The sequence below is a fragment of the Phoca vitulina genome, unplaced genomic scaffold, assembly GCF_004348235.1.
Source record: "Phoca vitulina isolate PV1807 unplaced genomic scaffold, GSC_HSeal_1.0 scaffold5, whole genome shotgun sequence".
In the NCBI taxonomy this organism is placed as follows: Eukaryota; Metazoa; Chordata; class Mammalia; order Carnivora; family Phocidae; genus Phoca; species Phoca vitulina.
The window spans coordinates 68,097,409-68,122,665 of NW_022589708.1; the positions used below are offsets into that span (position 1 = coordinate 68,097,409).

At 40.8% G+C, this 25,257-nt stretch overlaps 1 protein-coding gene across 1 annotated transcript in view; it reads right to left on the reverse strand.

Annotated features, from left to right (window-relative positions):
* Positions 1 to 14,093: 14,093 nt before the first annotated feature.
* The window catches only part of KL (klotho), a 43,136-nt gene continuing 31,972 nt past the window's right edge, over positions 14,094 to 25,257 (reverse strand). The window contains exons 2-5 of the mRNA XM_032402496.1: positions 23,718 to 24,228; positions 22,558 to 22,826; positions 16,419 to 17,520; positions 14,094 to 15,880 (exon numbers count right to left, since the gene is read on the reverse strand). Coding sequence (XP_032258387.1) covers positions 15,543 to 15,880; positions 16,419 to 17,520; positions 22,558 to 22,826; positions 23,718 to 24,228 — 2,220 coding nt within the window. The 3' untranslated portion in view covers positions 14,094 to 15,542. The remainder of the gene's footprint in view (positions 15,881 to 16,418; positions 17,521 to 22,557; positions 22,827 to 23,717; positions 24,229 to 25,257) is intronic.

A 25,257-nucleotide genomic window follows, 5' to 3' on the forward strand; every position in this document is an offset into this window, starting at 1 on the left:
TCCATTTTATGCTTACTTTGTATTCAGTTTGGTTTACTTTGTTGTCTCCTTTTCCTTTTGTTATGTTTTTGCTGGTTTACATAAGTTTCTTCTCATTGTCTTTTTCATTTTGTTAATACTGTTGTCCTACTGTAACTTCCTATTTCATAAGTGTTTGCTTCCCCTCTCTACAGGCTCACAACAAAACATACATTTCTGTCATTTTCTTTATAAAAAAACACAAGCTATAATTTATCCCTTCACCAAGATAGTCTATTGAATAGGATCAGTCTTCTCAAATGTTTTCACTACTGTTCTCAATTCTACCCTCATGCAGACCAAGATAAAATCTTCCTAATGCTTTGCCTCATTGCTTTTCTCTTCCTTCATGCCTAACTGCTAGATTTCCTTTAAATAGTTCAGCACTTTTGGTTCCAGATTATTCTTAGAATTACCCTTACATAGTTCCTTTCTATTTTAAGACTTATTATCTGGGGTTGCTAGTATACAACCCTGGTCTCTTGCTGGCCATTTGGATCGTGTTATGTGTGCCTTGCTGATGACGGCTTCTCTTCCTCCCCATGCTCTCGTACCTTCGGTGATGGTATGGGTAGTGGGTAGAGGTTCACCTGCTATATCCTCCCCTAGTAGTTTCTTCTAGAGTCCCAGGTGCACAAGTGATACTTTCTCTGGATCACAGGACACCCACCTTTACCTCCATCTTGAGAGGTGACTGACATGCTCAGTGAGGAAGGTGGCAGTTCTCTCTCACTGGGCAGAGACGCCCCGCCATCTTCTAGTTAAGGTGTTGCAGATGAAATATTGAATGGCATTGATTCTTTAAGCAACCAGTTATTTCTGTCTGGAAGTTTGCAATGGTTTCTCTCCATCCTTGGAGTTTAAGAATTTTCCAGACTTTTTTTTTCTCATCCCTTCTGCTTAGAACTCTGTGAATAGTTTCAGTCTGCACATTCAGGTCTTTCTTAATCTTGAGGACATTTTCTTCTTTCATTAGTTTAATTATTGCCTCTTCTCCATCTGTTCCTTTTCTCCTTTCTAAATCTTCTTTTACTCACATGTTAGTTCTTCCAGATACATCCGCCAAAAATCTATTTTTTTTCTTCTTGTGATTCTCTCGTCCTTGTTCTTTTGCTCTGTGTTTTAAATATTACTTCCAGTTGAATTTCCAGGTCACTAAGAGTCTCAACAGTGACCACTACTCTCCTCAATTCATTTGCTAGCATTTTTAGTTCAAAAGTCATGCAAAAAGTCTTTACAAAGCATAATTGACTATTCTGACACATTTCTGTATTTTGGTTCAAGGTTTAATCTTTCATTTTGGGGCTTGTCTTGTGTGTTCTGCTTGTTTTTCCTCTCTGAGGCTCCTGGGTCCTCTCTGAACACTAGAGCTTAGGTCCAACTATTAGTGTTTTCAAATGATGCCACAGAATGGTGGTTCTCCAAGTGTGGTCCACAGAGCTCTGCAGGTTCCTCAAGACTCATTCAGGGCATCTACATGATCAAACCCTTTTGTAATAATCCTATCACGTTATTTGCCTTTTTCCCTATGTTGACATTTGCTCCGATGACACAAAAGCCATAATCAAAGCCGTGTCACTAAAATGCATCAGCTGTCATTGTATCTTTCACCACCATGTACGAGAAAATGAAGAATTAAAGACTTGAGTCATTTCTAAAGGTCTCACTGCAACAAAAGGCAAAACTGGGCCCACATCCAGCTCTCCGGCCCGGCATCACAGACACCAGACTGCTCTGCAGTCTCCCTCTCTCCTTGGAACCAGCTCTGATTGTGGGGAGAGGAAAAGTAAGATGAGAATAAAAATAGACATAAAATATACAGTACTTTTTACAAGAGTAGTGACTAAGGAAAGAAAACAACCCATTCTCCTCAGGTTGTCTTTATCTGTAATGCTGTCCAACAGCTGATGTGCTGCTTTGGCAACCAGGGAAAGCCTGACAGCTCGTAATCAAGGCGTGCCCTGGCCAGACGCCGGGGGCGGAGGAGGTGGGGAGGCAGCGGGGGGGAGGCGGAGGGCGGGGGGCCTGATTCAAAGCTCACTCAACCCCAACCCCGAACTGACCGCTCCCTCTGCGTCAGGGCTGTATTTTTCATCAAGATAAAAGTGAAACTTGGACTCGGTTAAAGCACCTCGTCCTCCTTGTTTTCTTCTATAGTATCATTTCCTTCTTCTAGGAGCAGGGCAAGGACGAGAGAATCACAGTTAAGTTAATACCTAACTTAAAGGACCCGACGCAAAATGAAAATGAAAGCTCCTGTCGAAAGAGTAGGGAAAAGTGCTATTAAAGGTGCTAAAATATAAATATTTTTCCTTTAAAAACTTTTTGTTACTTACAAAAGAGCAAGAGGAGTAATGGCGATACACGAGTAACAACATAAGCTTGCAAATTTGCAAAATAGTATTATTTTGGTCTCATCCTTTTATTATAATGTGATAATGATCATACTTTATTAGTGTGATATCTTGATAGACCCTATGATTTTTCTGGCTTTTCTGCAAATTTATCAGATCATCAAAATCCATACTTCTAGCAACTTTATTTTTAATAGCTATTGATAAAGCAATATTGGTCGCTCTTGCAAGATTACAAAAAACTTTTTATCATTTTTAATTTTGAGAAGGATCTTTCTGCATATGCATCTGTTACTGGAGCTATCGAGAGTACTTTATAGGCTGTGACAACATTGTTGGGATTATTTGGGCATATTATATTGAGATAAATCTCTAATAAGTGATATCGAAATGTAAATTTTGTTACATCTGGAACTAATGATTGTCACAGAATAATTTTTTCTAAAACATCTAGCTCTCTGCACAAACGGTTTCATGTAAGTCTGACGATAACTGTCACATGCAAATGTATACAATGTTATTTCAATTTTCCTCTGACATTTCCTTGAACTTGCGGAGCTGGGCTTGCCACCACAACACTTGGGCCCAGGTACTGTCCTGGCCACCCCCTCGGGAAGCCTGAACTGCCCTGAGGCAGGCACGGGAGGTCTGGGCCAACTGCTGGGCGCCCGTGGGCTGCGCTGGACCACAACCCTCCTGTGCATGGGTTGCTGCCTGGCGCAGCTCCACTCACCAATGTGCGGACTGCACTGACCCATCAGCATCATCACAAAATGCAGATTCAGAGATAAACGTAGATTAAGAATCTCAAGACGATCACAGAAGAACATTAAACCAAGCACAGGGTCCTTCTCGACCTGGGCCCTGTGTAACTGCAGGCTCTTCCTGGGAGCCCAGGCACATAGCAAACTTAATTTCTGGTTTTCCACCCACCAGTGGTTTGGACTGGGGTGTTTAATGCACTTTTTATTGCCAATCTAGTAAGTAATTTGTCTTACAAATCTGCCGTTTACAATCTCTCCTTCTAGAGGCTTTCTGTAGCTCCCCCAGCCAGCAATTGTCTCTCTTCTCCTTGTCAATCAATTGGTTACCTTTTCGAGGAAACCAATGTGAGCCTAACTTCAAATAGTCACTAATGACTTAAATTAGTTGCTGGGTCTTTCTGAGCCTCTAATTTTCCCAGGACTGATTAGCTCTGGCATAGAGAAGCTCTGCATTCATCCAGCCACTTAAAACATGATGGACATAAATTCAGAGTGCAAGTTCTGGAGCAACCCTGCCTGCTCCGATCACACTCTTACCTCCACCTTCCTGCTCTGAGCCATTAGCATGTTATTCACCTCTGTAAGCCTCCGTTTTCTCATCTGTAAAATGGGGATAGTAGCACACCTTTAAAGATGGGGCTTGACAAATGTTTATTATTAATATTCACTTCTAGGTCAATGGGATTCAGTCTCTTAGGTTATAGCAATGATGTCCCTAGGAAAACAAAAACGCTAGCTTTGACTAACAATTATTTGGTGTAAAATGTAGTTGGTCATTACTTACAGCTTTCTCAAGGAGTCTATAAAAGAGCAGGAAAAATGTTCAATTCAGTAAGGCCATTCTGAAAGCACAGTTGGGTGAAGGCTGCTGCAGGATCAGCTGGGGCTGTGGGGGTTATGTGTGAGTGTGTGCGAGTGTGTGTGTGTGCGTGCGCGTGCACACGAGTGTGTGTGAGTGCAAGTGTGTGTGTGCGTGCATGCGAGTTTGTGTGTGAAGAAAAGCCTCTGGGTCTGCATATGATCAGTCTTGAACTTCCTTGAAAGTAAGCCTTGAATGTCCATGTTTACAACCAACAGACACAAGTGGCTTTCATTTGATCCCTGGGATTGCTTTCTCTTGTTTCCATGGCCACCATCCACAGAGCTCCAATGGGACATGATGGTTAAGTAGGACAGAACAGAACACCTCCTCCTACTTACATAAGACAAAGAACAGGCATTTTTTTGAGGTTGAGTTTTTTGGGTTTTTTTTTAACTGGGATGAGGCTTTCCAAACCTACCATATGGTTGGTCATGAATTTGAAGCATAAGCCAGCCCCAGGGTTTGGTAAAAGGGTATTGTAAATTTAAAAAGAAATTCACATTTAGGTTTCTTCAGCTTTACTAGTATGGACTTAAAGGATAGAGTTAATCAACCATATATACCAATAGATATGCATCACGTAAAAAATTTATTTCTTCCCTATAGACTTCACAAATAAAAGTGTGACCCATGACAAGGACACTAAATCATCAAAAATGATGAAATTAGAACATTTCATGAGATTCTCCCATGGGACTTGTGTTACAGACTATCTGCAAGGTGTCTGTGCTGCTAAATAAATGGCCTCTGGAAATGGCCACCAAACTTGTGTCCTTCCCACCCCCCGTCTCCACTTGCCTGGGCCTCTTCTACCCCCTAGGCAGGACTAGAGATGGCTGCCCATGGTTGTTCCAGTCTATGTTTAATTAGCTTTTCATTGTCTTTACTACCAGCTTCCTTAGTCAAGTTCCAATGAGAACCAGAACAAGGGAAAGAGGACCTACTTTGAGATTTTACAACAGAGAGAATGTTATGCAGAGAGTTGGTTACAGGCATGATGGAAGAGCTGGGAAGCCAACGTGAATGGAAAGGAAGCAGGGAGTAACAGCAGCAGGAAGCCACTACCTCACCTGAGCTACACAATAAGGGAAGAAGTGACCCCGGGCGCCAGGGCTGGGGTCACCTGGGAGAGTTGACAAGCCCGTCCAATGGGTGCTGGAGCCATTAAAGAGACACAGAGCCACGTCCCAGACCAATTAAGCTAGAATCTTTGCAAATGAGACCAGGCATCAGTGGTTTTTAAAACTCCCTAGGTGATTCCAGTGTGCACCCAGGCTTGAGAACCATTGCTTAAAGCACCCAATCACAACCTGCATCCCCAGTATTGCATCTACTCCAGACAAGGCAGACATGGCAAGAGGAGCTACTGACATAGCATGGCTCAAAGTCCAGAATCAGAGACCAAAGTGACCAGTTGGATAGGCAACCAACTGGCTCTAATGTACCCTTGAAGACCTATCAAAGAACTGGATTTGATTTATAGAATTTTGCTTCATAGGTAACTTTTTAGTAGTTGCTCTACAAAATACACTATTTTAAAGAGCCATATTTTCGGGGCGCCTGGGTGGCTCAGTTGGTTAAGCGACTGCCTTCGGCTCGGGTCATGATCCTGGAGTCCCTGGATCGAGTCCCACATCGGGCTCCCTGCTCGGCAGGGAGTCTGCTTCTCCCTCTGACCCTCCCCCCTCTCATGTGCTGTCTCTCTCATTCTCTCTCTCTCAAATAAATAAATAAAATCTTTAAAAAAAATAAAAAATAAAAAAAATAAAGAGCCATATTTTGCTTAATGTCTATTGAAAAAATCGATTAAATATCGTACTGTATGCCAATTACAGTAAAGCATTGACTGGCACAATTGATGCACAAGGCATTTCAAATATACATAAATTGACGAGAGTAGAATATTCCTGCATAATAGCTCTATTAACTTGCATATATTGTGTGCTAATTATTTGTTGAATGAACATCAAAGGAAAATTAATGTCCAGTGTGATCTTATCAAAATTTTTATTGTATTTTAATTCTTTTAAAATGGGTAAAATCCATGATGATATATATAATGAATCTGTTAACTAGAAACAAACATCTTAATAACATCTTCTCTTAAATGACTGAGAAGAGAGTTCAAGATTTTGTACAGTCCCGGGGTAATCACTATGAACACCAATTATCATCACAAATATCGTTGACTAGAAGTCTGACTGGCAAAACTCCAGGTAATAAAGGTGAACTGAGCCTCGGTAACTGGAAAAAACAGTTAACTCCTTTTAAAGAACCACCTGTAATAAGTTTCTACCCCTACCCCTTTTCATTAAGCACTTACTCATATAAGAAATGTTTATTAAGCAATTAATATTCATCCCAGAGAATAACAAGACAAATAAGATAAGGTAACTGCCCCAGAGCACTTTATAATCTAACGGCAGAGATTAGACAACCACGAAAGTCCTGGTAGGAGGCAGTCAGTGCTGATCCTGATGTTCAGCCAGGTTGAGGATGACCAGTCTAGAGGACATGCTGAGGAAGACTGATTGACTGATAGATTTTTTTAAAGATTTTATTTATTTAATTGACAGAGAGAGAGAGAGAGAGCACAAGCAGGGGGAGTGGCAGGCAGAGGGAGAGGGAGAAGCAGGCTCCCCACTGAGCAGGAGCCAGCACGCGGGGCTCCATCCCAGGACCCTGAGATCATGAGCTGAGCCAAAGGCAGACGCTTAACTGACTGAGCCACCCAGACGCCCCCAGAGGGAGATTTAGCGCAAATGTCAGCTAATGGTGAGGAGCAAGGACACGCAGTATAAGCACTTGAAGGGAGAGGTGAACTGAATCAAAATGGCATTTGATGTGCAGAAGGGACACAGCCAGAAAACCATTTAGGGAGTACGGGAAACGTCTAAGCAAGGAGTTTAAAGGAGACACCCTCAGCAAGCATCCAAATGCGGGGTGGATGCTACAAACATCAGAATGAAAACAATCCTTAGAATTTCCTGCTGAATGTCTCCCAGGGATAACTGGGGAGAGAAAATCTAGTTTGAAGGGAAAGAAAATGAATATTCATTCCTCTTCAGACATATCTAGTTGGAGGCTCCAGAGACATCCAAGAAGAGACATCCACCGTGACTGCACTGAAAACACCCACTGTTTGCCAAATTGTATTCTTTATGAGATTGTCCCTGTGCAACTGTAGCCAGAAGAGGAAACACTCATCATTTGTTTTCCAAAATATTGTGGAAAAAATATATATAAATTCCTGTGTTAGCACAATATTCTTAAAGGTGTTCAAAAGTAGCTGTGCCAGTCAACTTCCCATGTATCACACATGTCGAGCCTCCACTTTCCTCCATAAAGGCATGGTGGTGATGACCATGTCGTCCAGGCTTTTGGGCTGACCTTGGAGAAGACTAGATCCAACTCTTCACAGGTCCATCATATGACCAGTGATAATCCTTGGTGCCTTTGCATGTTTGTGCCTTACTGGCCAAGGCAGGAGAGACCATTGAGAGGATAGAGACTGTATTTTGCAATCGCATCACAATTGGTTTGACAATAACCACTCCCCCCCCCGCCGCCCAGTTTGCTTTATAAACATGGCAGCCTTTTCTTGACCCTTCCCTTTTTTTTTTCTCTATCTCTTTAGAGGTGATGGGAGGGAAGTCACCACTCCATCTTAGCAAGTGCAAGTCTAAAGAGACTGAAAAATTAGCAACTCTTCTTGGATCTGTCAGAGAAGGGAAGACACACGGCAAACTCCTGCCCCACAAATTGGAGAGACAGTCAAATACAGGGAGTCTGTGGTGGACCCAAGCAGAGTCTCACAAGTAGCTACGAACCACCTCAGGAACCAGGGCTGGAGTAGGAAAACCTGAACTGTAATTCGGGAATTGCCAGAGACTCAGCGTGGCCAACTCCAAGAGTTACAAACTCTAAGGCGATCCAGTCACAGCAGAGGAGGGGCCGGGGGCACAATTTGTGGGATTTATTCCAGGAGCTCTATCAGGTTCTCACAGTATGTTGGAGATTGTATTTTGCAATTGTGTAATATCAGAGAAAAATCTCCTTGTGTTTCTGATGGGGCCAGAGGAGAAAGGGCCATCTTAGAATATGCCAGAGCGCTCTGTTTGCTTTAAATAAATTCAAAACATGGGGCTGGAACTCACAACCCGGAGATCAAGAGACACATGCTCTACCAACTGAGCCAGCCGGCACCCCAGAGCACTTTGTTCTTAACAAGGCCTGCCCTCAGGAGAAACCAGCTAACCAGGGCTTAGCCTACTGGGGTCTCGTCAGAGCCTAACTGACCTGGGAGAAGGGAGATACCCAACCCTAGCCCACTCTAGTCTTCCATGTGGAAAAATTCTGTCATTGTTGCAAATATTTCTTTCATGGGCTCTCCCCAATCCTGCAAGCCCTCCCCGCACTTTCTGGCTTCCCTTGTCTCCTTCCTTCCTGCCTAGGTGAACACTGCTGGAATCTTGCAGCTCTGCTATTGTCAGGCTGATGGATGAGTAACTCCCACTGTGTTTGTTTTGGTGGGTTATTAAGTCCATGAAGGCTCAGATAGAATAAGGACATTTTAGAACGGTAGCAGTTTGGAATAAAATCATGTTCATTTTTCATCTGTCATCTTTCACTAATGGAATATTTTCACCTGACCTGTCAATCTTTTTCTAATTATATCTGTTTTGTTGCTCTGTGGCTTACCACTCCTGCCCCTGAGGATTGAAATGTTTTATTTTGAAGCCTTTGGGCTACTTACTGGAGACTCACAATACCCATAATTTAAGGTGAAAAAAATAGTTATAAAACCTTCATGTCTTAACTGCAACAGCATGGCCTTGAAACACTGTTGAAAACTTGAAACACTTGCAGTCTGATATTCTGGAACTAAATTAGCCAAAGCTTTGATTCACATGCTCAAAACTGGCCAAAAAGTCTTAGGCAACATTTATGCTTAAGGCCATAATTAGACAGTAACTGCTACAATATTGAAAGAACACCAAATTTTATAAACTAATCAATTGAGATTTTAAACAGAAGAAAAAAAACCATTCAGCCCGATTCTAGCAATTTATTAAGGAGCAATGTTTCAGTTGCAAATAATTTATAAAAAATAAATAAGCTCATTAAAAGTTAATTCGTTTTTACCATAAAATAAGCATATGGAAAGATTACAACCAAAATTAGAAACTCTACCCAGGATTTTTGAATCACACAAAAATTTAGTTAATGGGTTTTCAATTATTTACCGATTCAATAACAAAAATACAAATTTCAGTGTTTTGTCTGTGTCATTAGATTGTTTCAAAAGAGCAGATGGTGCAACATACTGTTATAGAAACATCTTCTGCCAAATGATCTTCAGGATTCTATCAATTCAACATTCACAAAATTCGGATCCAAGAAAATAATCTGGTATTATTAAATAACTGTGGGGATTGATTTTTTTAGTTTGGTTTTACCAAGGGCATTCTATGATGTTGTATATTCAAAGTCACAAATGAAATAACTGAAGCACTTCTGGATGAATCGTATTGACTGCTACAGTCCCTGGTTTTATGTTACTGAGCTCTGAATATCTGATTAACAATAAATCATATACATATTGAGAAAAAGTGGAATTAGTCCAGAAAAAAAATGTGTCTAGGGGAGGTGCTTTATTTATTGGATACTTAGTATGTTCAGCACTGTGCTCTGATAGACATTATTCCCATTTCAAAGATAAGGAAGTTGAGACTCTGACATTTAGAAGATGGATCCACTGATTCTTGTCCCTCTGCCTTTCTGACTCAATGAATAGGTAGGGTGAAACTGTTTTTTTCTCTAATCTATGGTGTTACAACAAAGGCTTGACTATCAGTCACTAAACCTTTTCTTGTGTGTAACAATTACGTTGCAAAACAGATTTCACCTTATTGTAGGTGTCCTATCACAGACATTATGGTATTTCCACCCTTTACTCAAGGTTCCTTGTGGTTTTTCTTGACCTCTTTCTCCTTGATATCAAACAATGGGTATTTACCACAAAGGTATGAAACAAAGATGTCCCAGGAAATGTACTGGAACAAACAAAACTCTAATAATATTTAATGGTTATAAAAATGGAAAAGCATAATGGATCTGAGAAAAAAGCTACATCTTCTTGGAAACTGTAAGCATTTCAAGATGACATAAGGGAATTCTTTCTAGAAGATGAGTTCCCTGGTTTTTATTGGCAGATAAAGAACTTAACCCAATATATAACAATTCTTGCAAATAGTAAGAATACTGACTGGTTGAGGGACAGTGTGAATAAGGAAGAAAAAAGTTACAGTCCTCTCACTGTGTGATTGGTCTAGGGGTGATGATTTAGGACAGCAGTGTTATTGCCTTGTTACCCAGAAAGATAGGTTATCAAAGGTGATCACATGGAAGCTCTCATTCTTTCCTCTGAATACACAGAATCGAGCCATTGTAGCATCTAACCCACAGCAGTTTCTGATTCTTGACAGTTGGTCTTTATTAAATGAATCTCTGGACAAAGGTGATGTCAGGGAGCTAATTCTGTTAACTCATGTATTCCATCTTTCATCCATAATTTATTCAACTAATCAACATTTATTGAAGAATATTTTGTATAAGACACGGGACTAAATACTGAAAATCAAAACAAAACACAAAGACATGGCCTCTGCTTTCCTTCTAGAACCAAGGCTCTCTGTCAAGGTTGGTCCATGTCATCTAACATTCTCCTTCCCAGATAGAAATTTTGAGCAGCATTGTTCAATAGTAAATATTAAATGGAGATGCTATAGGACAATATAACTGCTCCATTCATTCAGAAAAAGGCAGTATGAGAGAAAAAAATGAAATAGATTATGTAAAAACAAAAGCAGTTTAATTCCACCATTTGAATTACTACAGTATTCAAAACTAGTTACAGAATTCTCCCTTCCACATAGATTTATTTTTTTCATTTAAATTCAAGTTAGTTAACATACAGTTTATTATTAGTTTCGGGGTAGAGTTTGTGATTCATCAGGTGCATATAACACCCCAGTGCTCATTACATCAAGTGCCCTCCTTAATGCCCATCACCCAGTTACCCCATCCCCCCACCCACCTCCCCTCCAGCAATTCTCAGTTTGTTTTCTAGAGTTAAGGGTCTCTTATGGTTTGCCTCTTTCTCTGTTTTTATCTTATTTGATTTTTCCTTCCCTTCTCCTATGTTCTCTGTTTTCTTTCTTAAATTCCACATATGTGTGAAATCATCTGGCTGATTTATTTCACTTAGCATAATACACTCTAGTTCCATCCATGTCATTGCAAATGGCAAGATTTCATTCTTTCTGATGGCTGAGTAATATTCCTTTGTGTGTGTGTATATATATATATATATACGTATGTATTATGTATATATACCACCTTTCTTTATCCATTCATTTGTCGATGGACATCTGGGCTCTTTCCATAGTTTGGCAATTGTGGACATTGCTGCTATAAACCCTGGGGTGCAGGTGCCCCTTCGAATCATTACTTTTGTGTCCTTTGGATAAATACCTAGTAGTGCAATTGCTGGGTCATAGTGTAGTTCTATTTTAAACTTCTTGAGGAACCTCCATACTGTTTTCCAGAGTGGCTGCACCAGCTTGCATTCCCACCAACAGTGTAAGAGGGTTCCCCTTTCTCCTCATCTTTGTCAACATCTGTTGTTTCCTGAGTTGTTAATTTTAGCCATTCTGACCAGTGTGATGTGGTATCTCATTGTGGTTTTGATTTGTGTTTCCCTGATGCTGAGTGATGTTGAGAATTTTTTCATGTGTCTGTTGGCCATCTGTATGTCTTCTTTGGAGAAATGTCTGTTCATGTCTTCTGCCCATTTCTTGACTGCATTTTTTGTTTTTTGGGTGTTGAGTTTGAGTTCTTTATAGATTTTGGATACTAGCCCTTTATCTGATGTCATTTGCAAATATCTTCTCCCATTCCATAGGCTGCTTTTTAATTTTGTTGTTTCCTTTGCTGTGCAAAAGCTTTTTATCCTGATGAAGTCCCAATAGTTCATTTTTGCTTTTGTTTCCCTTGCCTCTGGAGACGTGTCTAGCAAGAAGTTGCTACAGCCAACGTCCAAGAGGTTGCTGCCTGTGTTCTTCTCTAGGATTTTCACCCATTTTGAATTTATTTTTGCTTTCCTACATAGATGTTTTAAATATTTGTTTTAATCAATAGTTTAGCTTAATTGTAAATGTACTTGTCAATTATTTCCATGGACTATAGAGCTTGGAAGATTGTTATAAAAAAAGTTTATTCTTCTAACTTATGAAATATTTTGGGTATCTTACTATGCTATTAATTGACTTAGCAGAGCTAGGCTTTCTTTATAGACCTGCGCTGTCCAATGGAGCAGCCATTAAGCCACATGTGGCTATTGAGCACTTACAGTCTGGCTAATCCAAATTGAGCACAAGATGTGCCATACACGTAAAACACACACCAGACTTCTAAGACTTAGTATTTAAAAAAAAAGTATGTAAAAATCTCAATCATTTTTATATTGATTACACATTGAAGTTATGATATTTTGCTTATGTTGGGAAAATAATATATAGCATTAAGCTTTATTTCTTCTGCACTTTTAATTTTTTTAATGAGACTACAAAAAAATTTAAAATATGCAGCTTGCACTCTTTCTGTTGGACAGCATTGTTATAAATAGTATAAAGGAAAAGCTTCCAAGGCATTAATAGATTCTAATTACTGTCTGTGGAAGACCAAAAATAAAATGAAAAATGTCCTTAATGAATCTGAAAAACCATCCTTGCAAACCCAGGCAAAAAGAACGAGGCATAAGCGCAAGGGATACACCTGGGTCCAACGCAGGGTCTGTGAAAGCAGGGCAAATACAAGTGTGGCAGAAATTAGCCAAGAGGACTCAGGACACCACAGGACACTCAAAGGGTTTATAATCAAATTAATCAGTTTACCACCTAATGCCCTGTAGAGTTCCAGGGGAACAGTCTCTATATTTAAAAAAAAAAAAAAGTAAAGTAAAGTGGTGAAATACCCAGGATTCGTGAGTGAAATATTGTAAGGACTGACGTGGAAGGAGGGTGGTGCTCTGACAGGAAGTCCCACCCCCTGGCCCCGCTCCTGGCCCCGCCTCCCTCTTCCACCGGGTCCCTCCTCCCTCCTAACGTCTGTTCAGACCCAAGGGATGGCCTCTCTCCTTTGCGGGAGGGAGCCACGTACCTCCTCCTAAGGTCGAGGGGGGCTCAACATTAGCATGCTGCTCTCACTATAACTGAGTTGGATGGTTTTGAGATGTCATTTCTCTTAGAGGCTTTGGCGTCTGTATTGTCTCTTTCAACTCTTCCTGTTTTGTCTTCTCAATGTCTAAAAGTCTCAGCTCAACCACAGGGCTGAGCCTGGGGCACCCTCCATGCCCTCCCATCTTCCAGCCTCGCTGTCAGACCCATTTCTTCACCACTCATATTCTGTGTAGCTAACTCAACTCAAAAAAAATTTTTTAAAGAAACGTATCTAGCAGCCAGTTATATGATTATGAAAAAAGCAAAGTTGCAGGCAGATTTATTACAATACTTCATCAAGGGACAGAATTACTTCTGTCTACATTCAAGGAAATGAAAATTAATATTGTAGCAAGAAAATTTTTAAACATTACTTAACAGTAATTAACAATAGGAAACTAGTCCCACCAATAGGAATGGTTAAATAAGTTGTGATAAACTCATATAGTGGAATCACTCTACAACTATTGGAAATCATGCTTTTGAAGACTAATGACAAAAGAAACACACACAATAAAAATTAATAAAGACACATAATTATTTACAATATGATCTGACTCCATGTAAAATAAAATACATAGGCTATGTTAACAGTGGCCACTTTGGTGGTGAGATTACAGGTCATTTTTTCTCTTTATGTATAGTTTCTATGCTTTTAAATTTTTTACAGTGAACATATATTACTCTTAGAATCAGAAAAAAATATATACATAGAAGAACTATTATTCTCTAGTTTCTATTTTTAAAAATAAGTCCAATTTTTAAAAGAATACCCACAAAAGCTTATCTTTCATGGAAAAAAATCATACCACCCCTGAAGATGATATATAATACAGTACAGCATTTTATTATATACTATAACCCTGTGTCAGCAAGATCAGTTATGCTTGATATGATAGTGGTTTAACTTGCCTGATATGATATTGGCTTATCTATAAAACAAACATTAGGATCATCCACAATGCCAGTGCAACAGAAAGACCCTTGTCTGAAAATCAGCAAAACTTGTTTGAGGGGCATTAAAGGATAAGACCTCATTAGCCCTTTCTAGAAATCAGTAGCATGTTTCAGTGTGAAAGTTCAAAGCAAAACTAGCTTAAAGCTAGTTCCACAGAAGTTGCAGCAAAAATATAAAATAAACCTCAGCAATCACAGAAACAAATCTTCCAGTGTTATCAGACCAAATGCTTTGGAGCCTATTAAGAATTTAAAAAAAAAAATTCAATTCAAAGAAATCATGGCACATTCTAAAGAACAGCAAGTGAAGTCACTCTTCACAAGATGAGTTATTATTTCATTCTTTTTCGCTCAGGAAAGGTCACATCATTCATTGCAAGGAGCGCTCTAAAATCAAAGGGTTTATAATCAAATTAATCATGATGTTGCTCAGAATAAGTACTTTTTCTCCTTTCTTCCTCCTAGAGCCACACAGTATAATGCATTTCATGATTGGTTTATGCTTCCTGAAGAGCCCAACATCTCATGATTCATGTTTATTTTTCTGCAAACGTTCAAAGTCCTATGTGCAGGCGCTTGACAAGGCCCCAGTAACGCAAAGCCCTCAAGGACCCCAGGGCCTGGACAGCGCCCTGAAAGCCACATAAAATAAAGTTCTATCATTTGCTCTGCCAAATATATCATTAACCAGATATGTAAGTTAATATTACCAGCATTTGCTAGAAACACTGCTTTTAAAAGGAATGTGGCAGCCCGGGGCTCTTTGTCATCTCTCCTATATTCTGCCATTTCTTTTTCAAGGGAAACTTGGTTCAACAGAGACCATTAAGCACATCATGGCAGTTGGTTATGTTGGGTAAGGTTACTTGGGATTTAACTTAACTTAATTTAATTTATAATTTAATTTATAATTTAACTTTTTATTCCAACATTTGCAATTATTACTTCAAGATAAACACTACACTTAGGAATGGCACTGATAAGGCCATTCAATTTCTGTAAAAAAAATTATGGAATGGTTCCCACTTCCCATACATTTGTTACAGAGTGAGTTGCAGAAATGATGGCCCCTGACAGTCTCTGATCACCCTCCAAAAAAAGAACAAATCCAGGCACTATTCACATTATTCAATATTTTACAATCACCTATGCTCATTTCCAAATGTCTGTCATATGCCACAAAAAATTTTTCTAGAAGTCGGATAAATGAAATCTATAGTTTTACAACACTGAGAAGTGCAAATGGTTAACAGCTGATGTGTGCACATAATTATTTCAAAATAAATGAATAGGAAAATGTTCAGGACTATTTATAACTTCTTCTACCTTTCTTAGAGTAGTAGAAAATCAGAGAAAGAGAAATAATAAAAGCAAAAAGTAGGAAAGCGATGAAAGCCAGTAAGGACTTTCGGGTATGAAAAAAGCTGCATTCGGTACACAGGGTGAATTCCTCTGGACAAAATCTTCCCAGAGTCTCGGGACCCGGGAAGCCATTGTTTTCAATGATTTTCCTGTAATGTTTCATGGACGGTTTGGGCTCAAACTGATTTGCAGCATAATGATAGAGGCCAAACTTCGGAGCTGTGCGATCATTAAATGAATAAGCAAAGTATCCGCAAAGATTGATACCATCCAGTATGTAAGCTAGAAAAACAAAAGGACAGAATGGCTATTAAAATTTTTTGTACACAACACTTCCCTTTTACACAGCATTAGGGAGTGCATCAGGGAAAATTTCAATACCATTTAATAAAACTAAATTAGGTTTAACCATAAACGGCTTCTTTCATGAGAGGACAAATACTGAGCTACATTTAACTTAGTAGGTTTTACATAATTAAACCTCTTATGATGTACTTGTGTTAAATCTTTATGCACATGAAGGAGGCAAGAGTGCTGTGAACCCATCTGAGATGGGGGACAAGAGAGTCCATGCTTTTATAGACCCTGAGCAGGTGCTAGGGAATTTTCCACTCTTTTGCTAGAGTCTCCCACTTTTAGCTAAACTCCATTATCCTTGGGGGAAAATACTAGGTCTCTCTTGGACTTGTTCAGTGTGGCAAGGAACGGATAGCACTTTCCTCTGAGAGCGACAGTGGATGTACGTGTTTGAGTGCCTATCACGTATCATGCCCTAGGGAGGCAGAGGCTTCAAGGGACTGCTGTTTCCAGGGCTCCTTACCTTTCAGAGCTTCATTGACATAATTCTGCATGTAATACACCCTCAACCTGTCTTGGGCTGCGAGCGGATCATCGTCTATGCCGTTGGATATTATATACATGGGCAGGTCTCCATACTTCAACTTCAGCCAGTTAAGAACTTTGCGCAAGCCCCAGGGCACCACGGCCACCTGCCCCGGAGAGTTGAGCCAGGTGATGTCGGTCATTTCCTGCACTTCCAGGTAATCATTGTATTTCATTGGATCTTCTTTTTCCCAGTCGACAAGGATGGTGGTGTAATGGCTTAAAGCCAGAAAGTCAAAGGAGCCCCGTATTAGCTTTTTTTCTTCCTCCGTGAAATACGGTAGAAGGAAATTATTTCTTTGGTTGAGCCAGTCCCTCATCACACGTGGATAATCCCCAGAGCCGAAAATGGGCTCGGCCAGCCAGCCAATGTCAAATTCCAAAACTCTCTCGGCCACTTCTTTGTCCTTTGGGGAGAAAGGGCAGGCAGGTTCTATCCAATCGGCCTGCAGGGCTATGGATATTTTGCCTTTCTGAGAGCCCCTGAACTTCTCATCGTACACGCGCCAAGCCAACGCGTGGGCCTTCAGCAGATTGTGCCCGGCGCTGTAGGTCATGTTCCGCGTGTACGGCTCGCCCATCGTGATCCAGAACTTGACGTGGCGGCCGAGATCCTGAAAGCAGAGCCGGGCGTACTCGGCGAAAGCCAGGGCGGTGCGGGGGTTCTCCCAGGCGCCGTGCTTGGCCAGGGGCGGCGGCAGGCCGTGGTGCGGGGCGGCGGGGCGCCAGAGCGCCACCACCGGCGTGATGTTGGCGCGCACCAGCTCGCTGACCACGCAGCGGTAGTAGTGCAGGACCGTGTGGTTCACCTGGGACTGGTTGCCCAGCGGCAGGATCAGGGCCCAGTCCAGCGAGAAGTGAAAATGCGAAACGTGCATCTCCTGGAGTAAGGCTATCTGGGGCCGGATGGCGGCAAAGTCCACGCAATAGGACTTCCTCTTCTTGGTCACCACCCCGTCCACCTTAATCAGCCTCTTACTGTGGTGGACATCCCACAGGTAAACATTCGGGTCGGTGAACTGAGACAGGGTGGTGTCCACCTGCCAGGAGAGGAGGAGGCGTTAGTCTCACCTGACCGCCCTGGAAAAGGAATTCCGTGCAGTCCCTTCTGCGGAACTAGCAAGCAAGAGGAGCAAAAAGAGAGCCTTTCTAGCAGGAAATTTAAACCATGTGTCTCAATCGTTAAGCTCATGAAGAAAAAAAGATTCCGCTTTTTAATGCATATTTGCTTTACCCATAGTCCTAACTCTCGAACTTTAATGATTAAAAAAAAAAAAATCTGCTGGGTGATGGGTAAGGAGGGCACGTGTGGCGTTGAGCACTGGGTGTTATATGCAACTAATAAATCCTTGAACACTAACTACATCAAAAACTAATGATGTACTATATGCTGGCTAATTGAACATAATAATAATAAAAAAAGAAAAGAAAAAACAAAAATCTGATTTTTTTATCATTTCAGATGACAAACATTAATGGTTCTCACACACCTCTGGTCTGTGTTAAGCAAGCAAAGTACTTTTGAACGTTTGTATTTTAATATAAGAAATCACTAATAAGGAGGGCACATACTGCATGGAGCACTGGGTGTTATAGGCAAACAACGAATCATGGAACACTACATCAAAAACTAATGATGTACTGTATGGGGACTAACATAAGATAATAAACAAAAAGAAATCACTAATAATATGAGACTCCCAAATTTAAAAAAACATAGACAAAAAGATAAAGCATAAAACCTGAGTGAGAGTCAGAAAATGCAATGATATTTAAAATTAAATCATGCTTCTTAAAAATCACATTGTAAATTGAAGTTTGCTGTGAGTAGAGAACATGCTAGATGCGTGTAACTGTTGCCTTTTATTGGCGTTAATGTCAAAGACAGAACTTAAATTCAATCTGACGGTAAAAGTGTTAGAGAATATGGAAATGAGGAACAATATTGTCATTTACACGTACTGGGCTATTTGAACATAGTTGTAAAACGTTCCTGAGTTATTTTTCTGTGATGAGCACGACACCAGTGGTTTTCAATCATCTGAAGTATTAGCCTCCAATATGAAAATGAGTATTTAGGAAAAGCAGTAAAATTGAAACCACAAAATGCTCCCTCCACGTGTTAACCATGGAGGAAAAGGCACACTGAAAGTTCATCCTAAGGACCCACTGAGTAAACCAGTTTTCTCCTCAGAAACAATCCTGTTAGAACAGGTCCCTGGGTTTGACCCTTGGAATACAAGCAGGGGTCAGACTCTGGTTTGGAGTCTCTAGCGGAGGTTTCTTTGCACTTTGCCAGCCTGAGGGACTGCTCCTCTGGAGGGGTCAGTGCTGTGTTTATAGAGGAAAGTAATAAAAAACCAGCATGTCAGAGGGAAATTGCTTTCTCTGGAGACTTGTCCCTTGTAGATCACCCACACATGCATTTCCCCTAGTACTGTGGGAATGCTGTGAGAAGTATTTTTCCACCATGATGCACCCACAAATCTTGTTTCCTCAGCTTTGCAAGAGAAAATATTTGCATGCTCTTTTGAAGTGAAAGTGTTCATAGCTTGAAGGAATTCTTTGGATTATTTTCACAGAGCTCTGGAGTTGACTGAATTTGTAACTTTTCTACCGCAATTTTTTCCAAAACAGCAGCTTTTATTCAGTCCGTCTGCAAACAAATACGAGAGACTAAGGTACAATTTCTGGGGGGAATAGCTATTTCTTGAAAATACAGGACACGTAGAAATGAGTACTTGGGTTTAATTCTATCTAACCTCCATTAACTGGTTGACTTTTCTTAATAAAAAAAATGAAAAATCAAGTGGAGCCTTTCAGAAGCAATGGGTATAAAGTATATATTTAGTATATTATGGAAGAAACCTTCTCCTGATAGTGGCCAAGGTTAAAGAAGCTCTATGTCCCCAGCCTGTAGAAGGTTCTGACCTATGTTTACTATGAGCATTAGTGGTTATGGGAAAACAAACCTGTCGTCTGGGAAATTAGGTCCAGTGACAGTGACAGTCCATGTGAACAAGCCAGAGGTCAGACTTCAAACAGGGGATGTCCTTACTGGGATATTCTTTTTAAAGTTTTTTTAGGATTAATATTAGAAATTTATTTGTATTAAGAGTTTGAAATGCTAGCCAGGAGGAAAGAATTGAATTTCAATGGTTTAAAAATTACTTTTCAGGGCTTTAACATAATGTATTAAAAGTATAGAGAACAGCTTATAAATTAAAACATACGCACACCCTCCTCAGAACCACCCTACAACAAACTTGTTTTTACTTTGCCGGGGAGGAAGTTAGCTCAGGAAGGGCCCTGCCAAAATAATGCAAGGCTCAGGGGAAAAGGAGAAAGGACAAAACAGCAGTTGCAGACTTTTCCCACTAGAGAGCTTCTGGAGAAGTTCACCCACCATGGGTTTGAGAGGGAATTAGTTTGTGTGTGGCTGGTTGTGTGTAGGGGAGACTGGGGGGCGGGGGCGCTCCGCTGGATGAAGGAGTAGGGACTCCCCCCCACCAGCTGATGAGGTAATAGGGCAGTGCAACCTCAGAGGAAGGATCCAGAGCTGATGCATGGGTGGAATCAGATCAAATTCTAACACAACTGCCCCTAAGGAGTAGAAAAAGCAATCCCCTCCCTGTCTCCCTTCCTCGCCACTGCCAGACTTGTTACGTCTGACCAGAGTTTCTCTTCTCTCTCTCTCTCTCTCTCTCTCTCTCTCTCGGAAATAGGTTGAACTCTTAAAACTTTCTCTCTACTTACCAGTTCTCAAGGCAAACACAGTCCAGGGATGGGGACCACAGCAGGAGTGAAGGGGCTCCCCACATGTCCCACAACTCCCCGGGTTCACGCTGTCTACACAGAAATGCTCGCAGAAACTTCTCTTCACGTAAAACTGAACTGGGAATTTACCTGCCCCCCAGGCTCGGGCTGCTGTGAGACATCAGGGCAGAGCATGAGTCCTCAGGGACAAGGGGCACAGAGCCCGGCTGGGAGTGGCACCCGGCAGAAGGTTAGGAGAGAGAACAAAGACCAGGGACCAACTCGCCCCCAGCAGGGGAGGAAGGAGGGATGGGGAGCCCATCTCCCTCCCTTGGTCCCTTTCCCCCTCACCAGCACCCTATTTGAACCCCACTATGAATCCCACTTGCAGGAGAGAAATTAGAGAAGGGAGATTCTGGGAACAGAGGCTGAGGGAGAAGAGAGAGGAGGAGGGAGGAAAACCCCAAGCCCAACAGGGCAGAGCTAGACATCTTCCTCTTGTGCTCAGACATCTTTGCTAACGGTGTCCCGAAGTCGCCTTTTAAATGTAAGAAGGGATTTAAGTCTGAGACTGCCCTTTAACCCAACTGAGGTCTGCGAAAGACCTAAGAATAATATAACCCAGCAGAAAACGTATTAAGGATAGTGTTGATTTATTTCCTTATAAATAAAGGATTTCCATTTGATACTTACAAGAAAACAGCAACCCATTTCAACTAAAAGAACTTTCCTCAGATCCAAGCATTCTTCTAAATACTTTCTCTTGAACTGAAGGGTAACAGAATATGCCACCCCAAAATGTGACTGTAGGAGTTCAGGGCCTGTCACCCCAAAGTATGCTCTGCTGGTATAAAACTGATTACTTTGACCTGCAGGCACTCAAAAAATAGCAAATGCAGGGAAAGGCTTTCTCTGAACTCCCCTTACCTGCCTAAAGACAGATCCTCCAAAAGGAACTCAGTTGTCATCAGTCCCCTCCTGGGGGGGTTTCATTCCCCAGGAAAGATGGAGTCTTGTCACAGAAGAGGAGACCAGAGGTCACCACAACACCCAGACAGACTTTGTCACAAACTATTGTGGTTCCCATCTACTCTTCTAAGGCCCCATTCATCTTTCCGAAAAATTATTCTTTCCTAAGAAACCTATATCCCACCCCCGATTCTGGCTTTTTCTATTAAGATGGTATGTATTTAAGCCTGAATTCTAAGTCACCTCAAGGAGTTACTCATTTTTCTCTGAGTATCTCCCATGTATATGTAAGCTACACATGTTAATAAACTGCTATTTGTTTTTCTCTTGTTAATCTGTCTTTATTTATAGGGGATCTCAGCTCAGAAGGGTAGAGGGAAAGTTATTTTTCCTTACTACTGAACCAGTGAATTGGCTAGAAGCACCCAGCATGCTCAATGCCATTGCTTGTCTATGAATACCAACATTTGTCTCTGTCTTGATCTCTATTTTCACAATGTTCAGCAGCACCCTACCACCACCCTGCTCACTTAGCACCCTACCCTGTGCTCTCCGTTATATGATTTGTGTGTCCCGCATTTTCTCTCAACAGACTTCTTTGAAAGCGGGGGTCAACCTTACTCATCTCAGTGTGCACTCCCCTCAACCAAGCACACCCGGCGATTAACCTAGGGCTTTGTACGCTAAGCATCCAAATAAGTGCCTACTAAAATATTCCATCAAACTCTAGAAAACAAATTCCCTTAAGATTGGGAAGTTAAAAATAATATTGAGGATTACCTAAATAGTAAGTGTTCAATAAATATTGGTCGACCATTTTGAAGAACTTCCTTACCATTTCGATGACTAGTTCTAGAAATGAAATTTTGAGCTGTGAATCATTGGAGCAAGGGTTTTCATTGCCGAGGTACTTCTGCAACAGGGTGCAGCTATGCTCGGGAAGGCTCTGCCTGATGTTCCTGCCTCAGGCTCAGCAGCTCCACTGAGATCTCAGAAAATTTGCAGTTCTCTGTTACTTCTTGTTTATGGAAGAACCCAACTGCTTTAAAAAGCATTGAAAACCACTATATTAAAAGGGAGTATTTTATCTTTTTACTATCTTTTCAGATCTTAAATATTTATATATTTTTAATTTGTTCCTCCTTTGGCGCTGATTTAAAGTGTAGGATGAAGTTAGGAAGATTTTTGGAGAGAAGGGAGCCATGTTCCAAACTGTGCCCTTAACGTGCTCATTCAGGAACCACGTTTGGCCTGAAGAATGGACAATGTGCCATGACAACCTAATAAGGAAGCACTACTTACTAGTGATAGGGCTTGGTGACACTGCTGATTGGTTTTGTCAGCTGACTTACTTGAATGTAGTTGTCAACAATTCCCCAAGCAAAGTCACAGGGAAATGTCCCTTCTAGGGGTTGATTTTCAGGTAAAGGAGGGAAGCCATTTTTCTCTATCAGCTTTTGGTAGAACAAGGCTGAAGATTTTGGCAACAGTTTCTTCTCCTGGCTTAGAAAGTCGACATAGAAGAGTCCACGTCTGATGCTGTAGCCTCTGTGCCACTCGAAGCCATCCATAAGGGACCACGCCGTGTACCCGATGACATGCACCCCATCCATCCTGATGGCTGCAAAGAGAAGAAAGGACAAGAACAACATGACAGACCCTTAGCTGGGCACTGGCCTCATGACTCAAGAACATTTGAGGGGCTTACTACTTATGGAAATAAGTTACGAATAATGCACATTGTTTGGTAAACCAATGACCTTTCTTACTAATAAAAGGCTATCACACCAGGATAATTCTAGAAATAAATGTCTTCACAAATAGGATGATCTCCAATATGTTTTTACTTGGACTATTTTTATTTCCAGTAGGTGGTCATTGGGCCTGAGAAGATGTCTTCTTCCATTGTCTATCCTAGCATTGTGGCTGTGGCAATAAACGGATTAAAATCTTTAAAAGCATGAACTACACAATATTTTCTTCAGAAAGTGTTGGTATTCTTTTTTCTTTAAAAATTGTTTTATTCAGTGCAAATAATAAGAACCCAAGAACATGTACAGAGATCTAGATATCCTGGGATTTGCTTAATCCTTAATATAATCTAAAAATCTAGAGTAGTAACTCTGAGGGATTTTATTTATTTATTTGACAGAGAGACAGTGAGAGAGGGAACACAAGCAGGGGGAGTGGGAGAGGGAGAAGCAGGCTTCCTGCTGAGCAGGGAGCCCGATGCGGGGCTCAATCCCAGGAACCTGGGATCATGACCTGAGCCGAAGGCAGACGTTTAACGACTGAGCCACCCAGGCGCCCCACAAAACGAGTTTTAAAAATGAATTTAAGTTCCTCAAGACCCAATGAGAAAGGTGTTACATAATGCATTCCTGCTATTGCCAAAATGATTTTCTGCATTACGATAAAAACTATAAATTCACATAGTTTATTACAGATGATCTGAAAGATTGTTTTTCCTGTGGATTTTGGCAGGAAATTAGAATTTTATCCCCAATCCTACCTTTTAAGGTTTCCATTATGAATTTTTTGAGGTAATACATATATTTGGCATCATCTCTCTTGGTGGTCCCTGAGACAAACCAGCCATTTTCCACAATAAATATTTGAGGGTGGTTATATTCAAGGTCAATCCAAGAAAGGAGTTGCCTCAGGTTGGGAGATTCCAATTGGCGGAACTTCATGTGAGGGTCTAATAGTTGAAAACTCAAGGTTGGTCCAAAAGAAAGAGCAAAAAAGTCAGCTGTTCCCTTGATGAACTTTTTCTCAGATTCAGTAAAATCAGGCAGAAGAGATGAAAGATTATTCTTCATGCTCTCAGGATAGTCACCATCAATGAATATGGGTTTGGCAAACCAGCCTAGTACAAAGTCAAGAGATTTTTGACATTCTTTGATGCTATGGTCGGTCATTCTTCGAGGATTGATCCAGTGGGAGCTTAGGGCAATGGATACCTGGCCTCCCTGAGTTGGACGGAAAGAAGTATTGTAGAGATGCCAGATTTTGGCATGAGCCTATAAAGAGAAAAGCCATGGTGAATTTATCTCTGATTGTGAGAAGAAATACATTTTTGAATCCCCAACTCTATTGGTATCTGTTTCTCATCAAGCCTAACCTAATGAATAATCCCACAGTGTAAAAGTCACCTGGAAACAATAAATTATTTTCAGAGGTGGGTCAGCTCACAGAGAGCTGCTACCATGACTGGAATTATTTCCATTGTTTTTCAGTAGCCAGTGGAAAATGTGAATTTTTTGTCTTGAATGCAAAGTGATTATTCGTACTTTGAAAAGTTAATGAAATAAGAATTTGTTATAATATCTTACTACTTAATTGACTTTGGATTATGTAATTTTTCATTAATAGGCTTCATGAGAAGAACCAATCCTGCATTATGATCACACCAGGAATTTCTAAATAGGATTATATATTTTTTTTTATCCTAAGAGACTGGGAGTTTTCGAGTTGACTCAAGTTGTTGGAGTCAATTTAATATTTTCTGTTCATGCCTCACAGCTAAAATTCTAACACATGTTCCCACAATCTTTATTCTTCCCTAAGAAGAATCAGCACAATAAATTAAGGACCAACTCCAATATCTAACCTTGGCCCACCTTCTGGAACTCTGGGACAGCGCTGGTTTCCCACAAGACCCAGGGTGAAAGTTACAAGCCAAGAGCAAGAGTCACCCAAATACAGCTTCAAGGAGATCAGATGTCCATTGTTAGTCAGTGCTCAGCTGGGAGTTTCCTACAGCAATGAAATGGGTTTTGCTTCCTTAAGATTAACTTCATACCCCCATAAAATCTTACTGACTTCTGATAGCTTACTTTCACTTGTTTTCCTTTTACTTACAAAGACTAGTGAGGTTTACAGGGTTTTTCCTCCCTTACTTGAGTTAAGTTTCCCTTCACTTTTGAAATCCTTGATTTACTCCCCTTATTTTTCTACAAATGTAAGTGCTGTTTATCAGCCTTTTACTCCCTTAATATATCTTCCCTGAAAAACCCCATTCCAATTCTCTCTTTGACTCATGTTCTCCA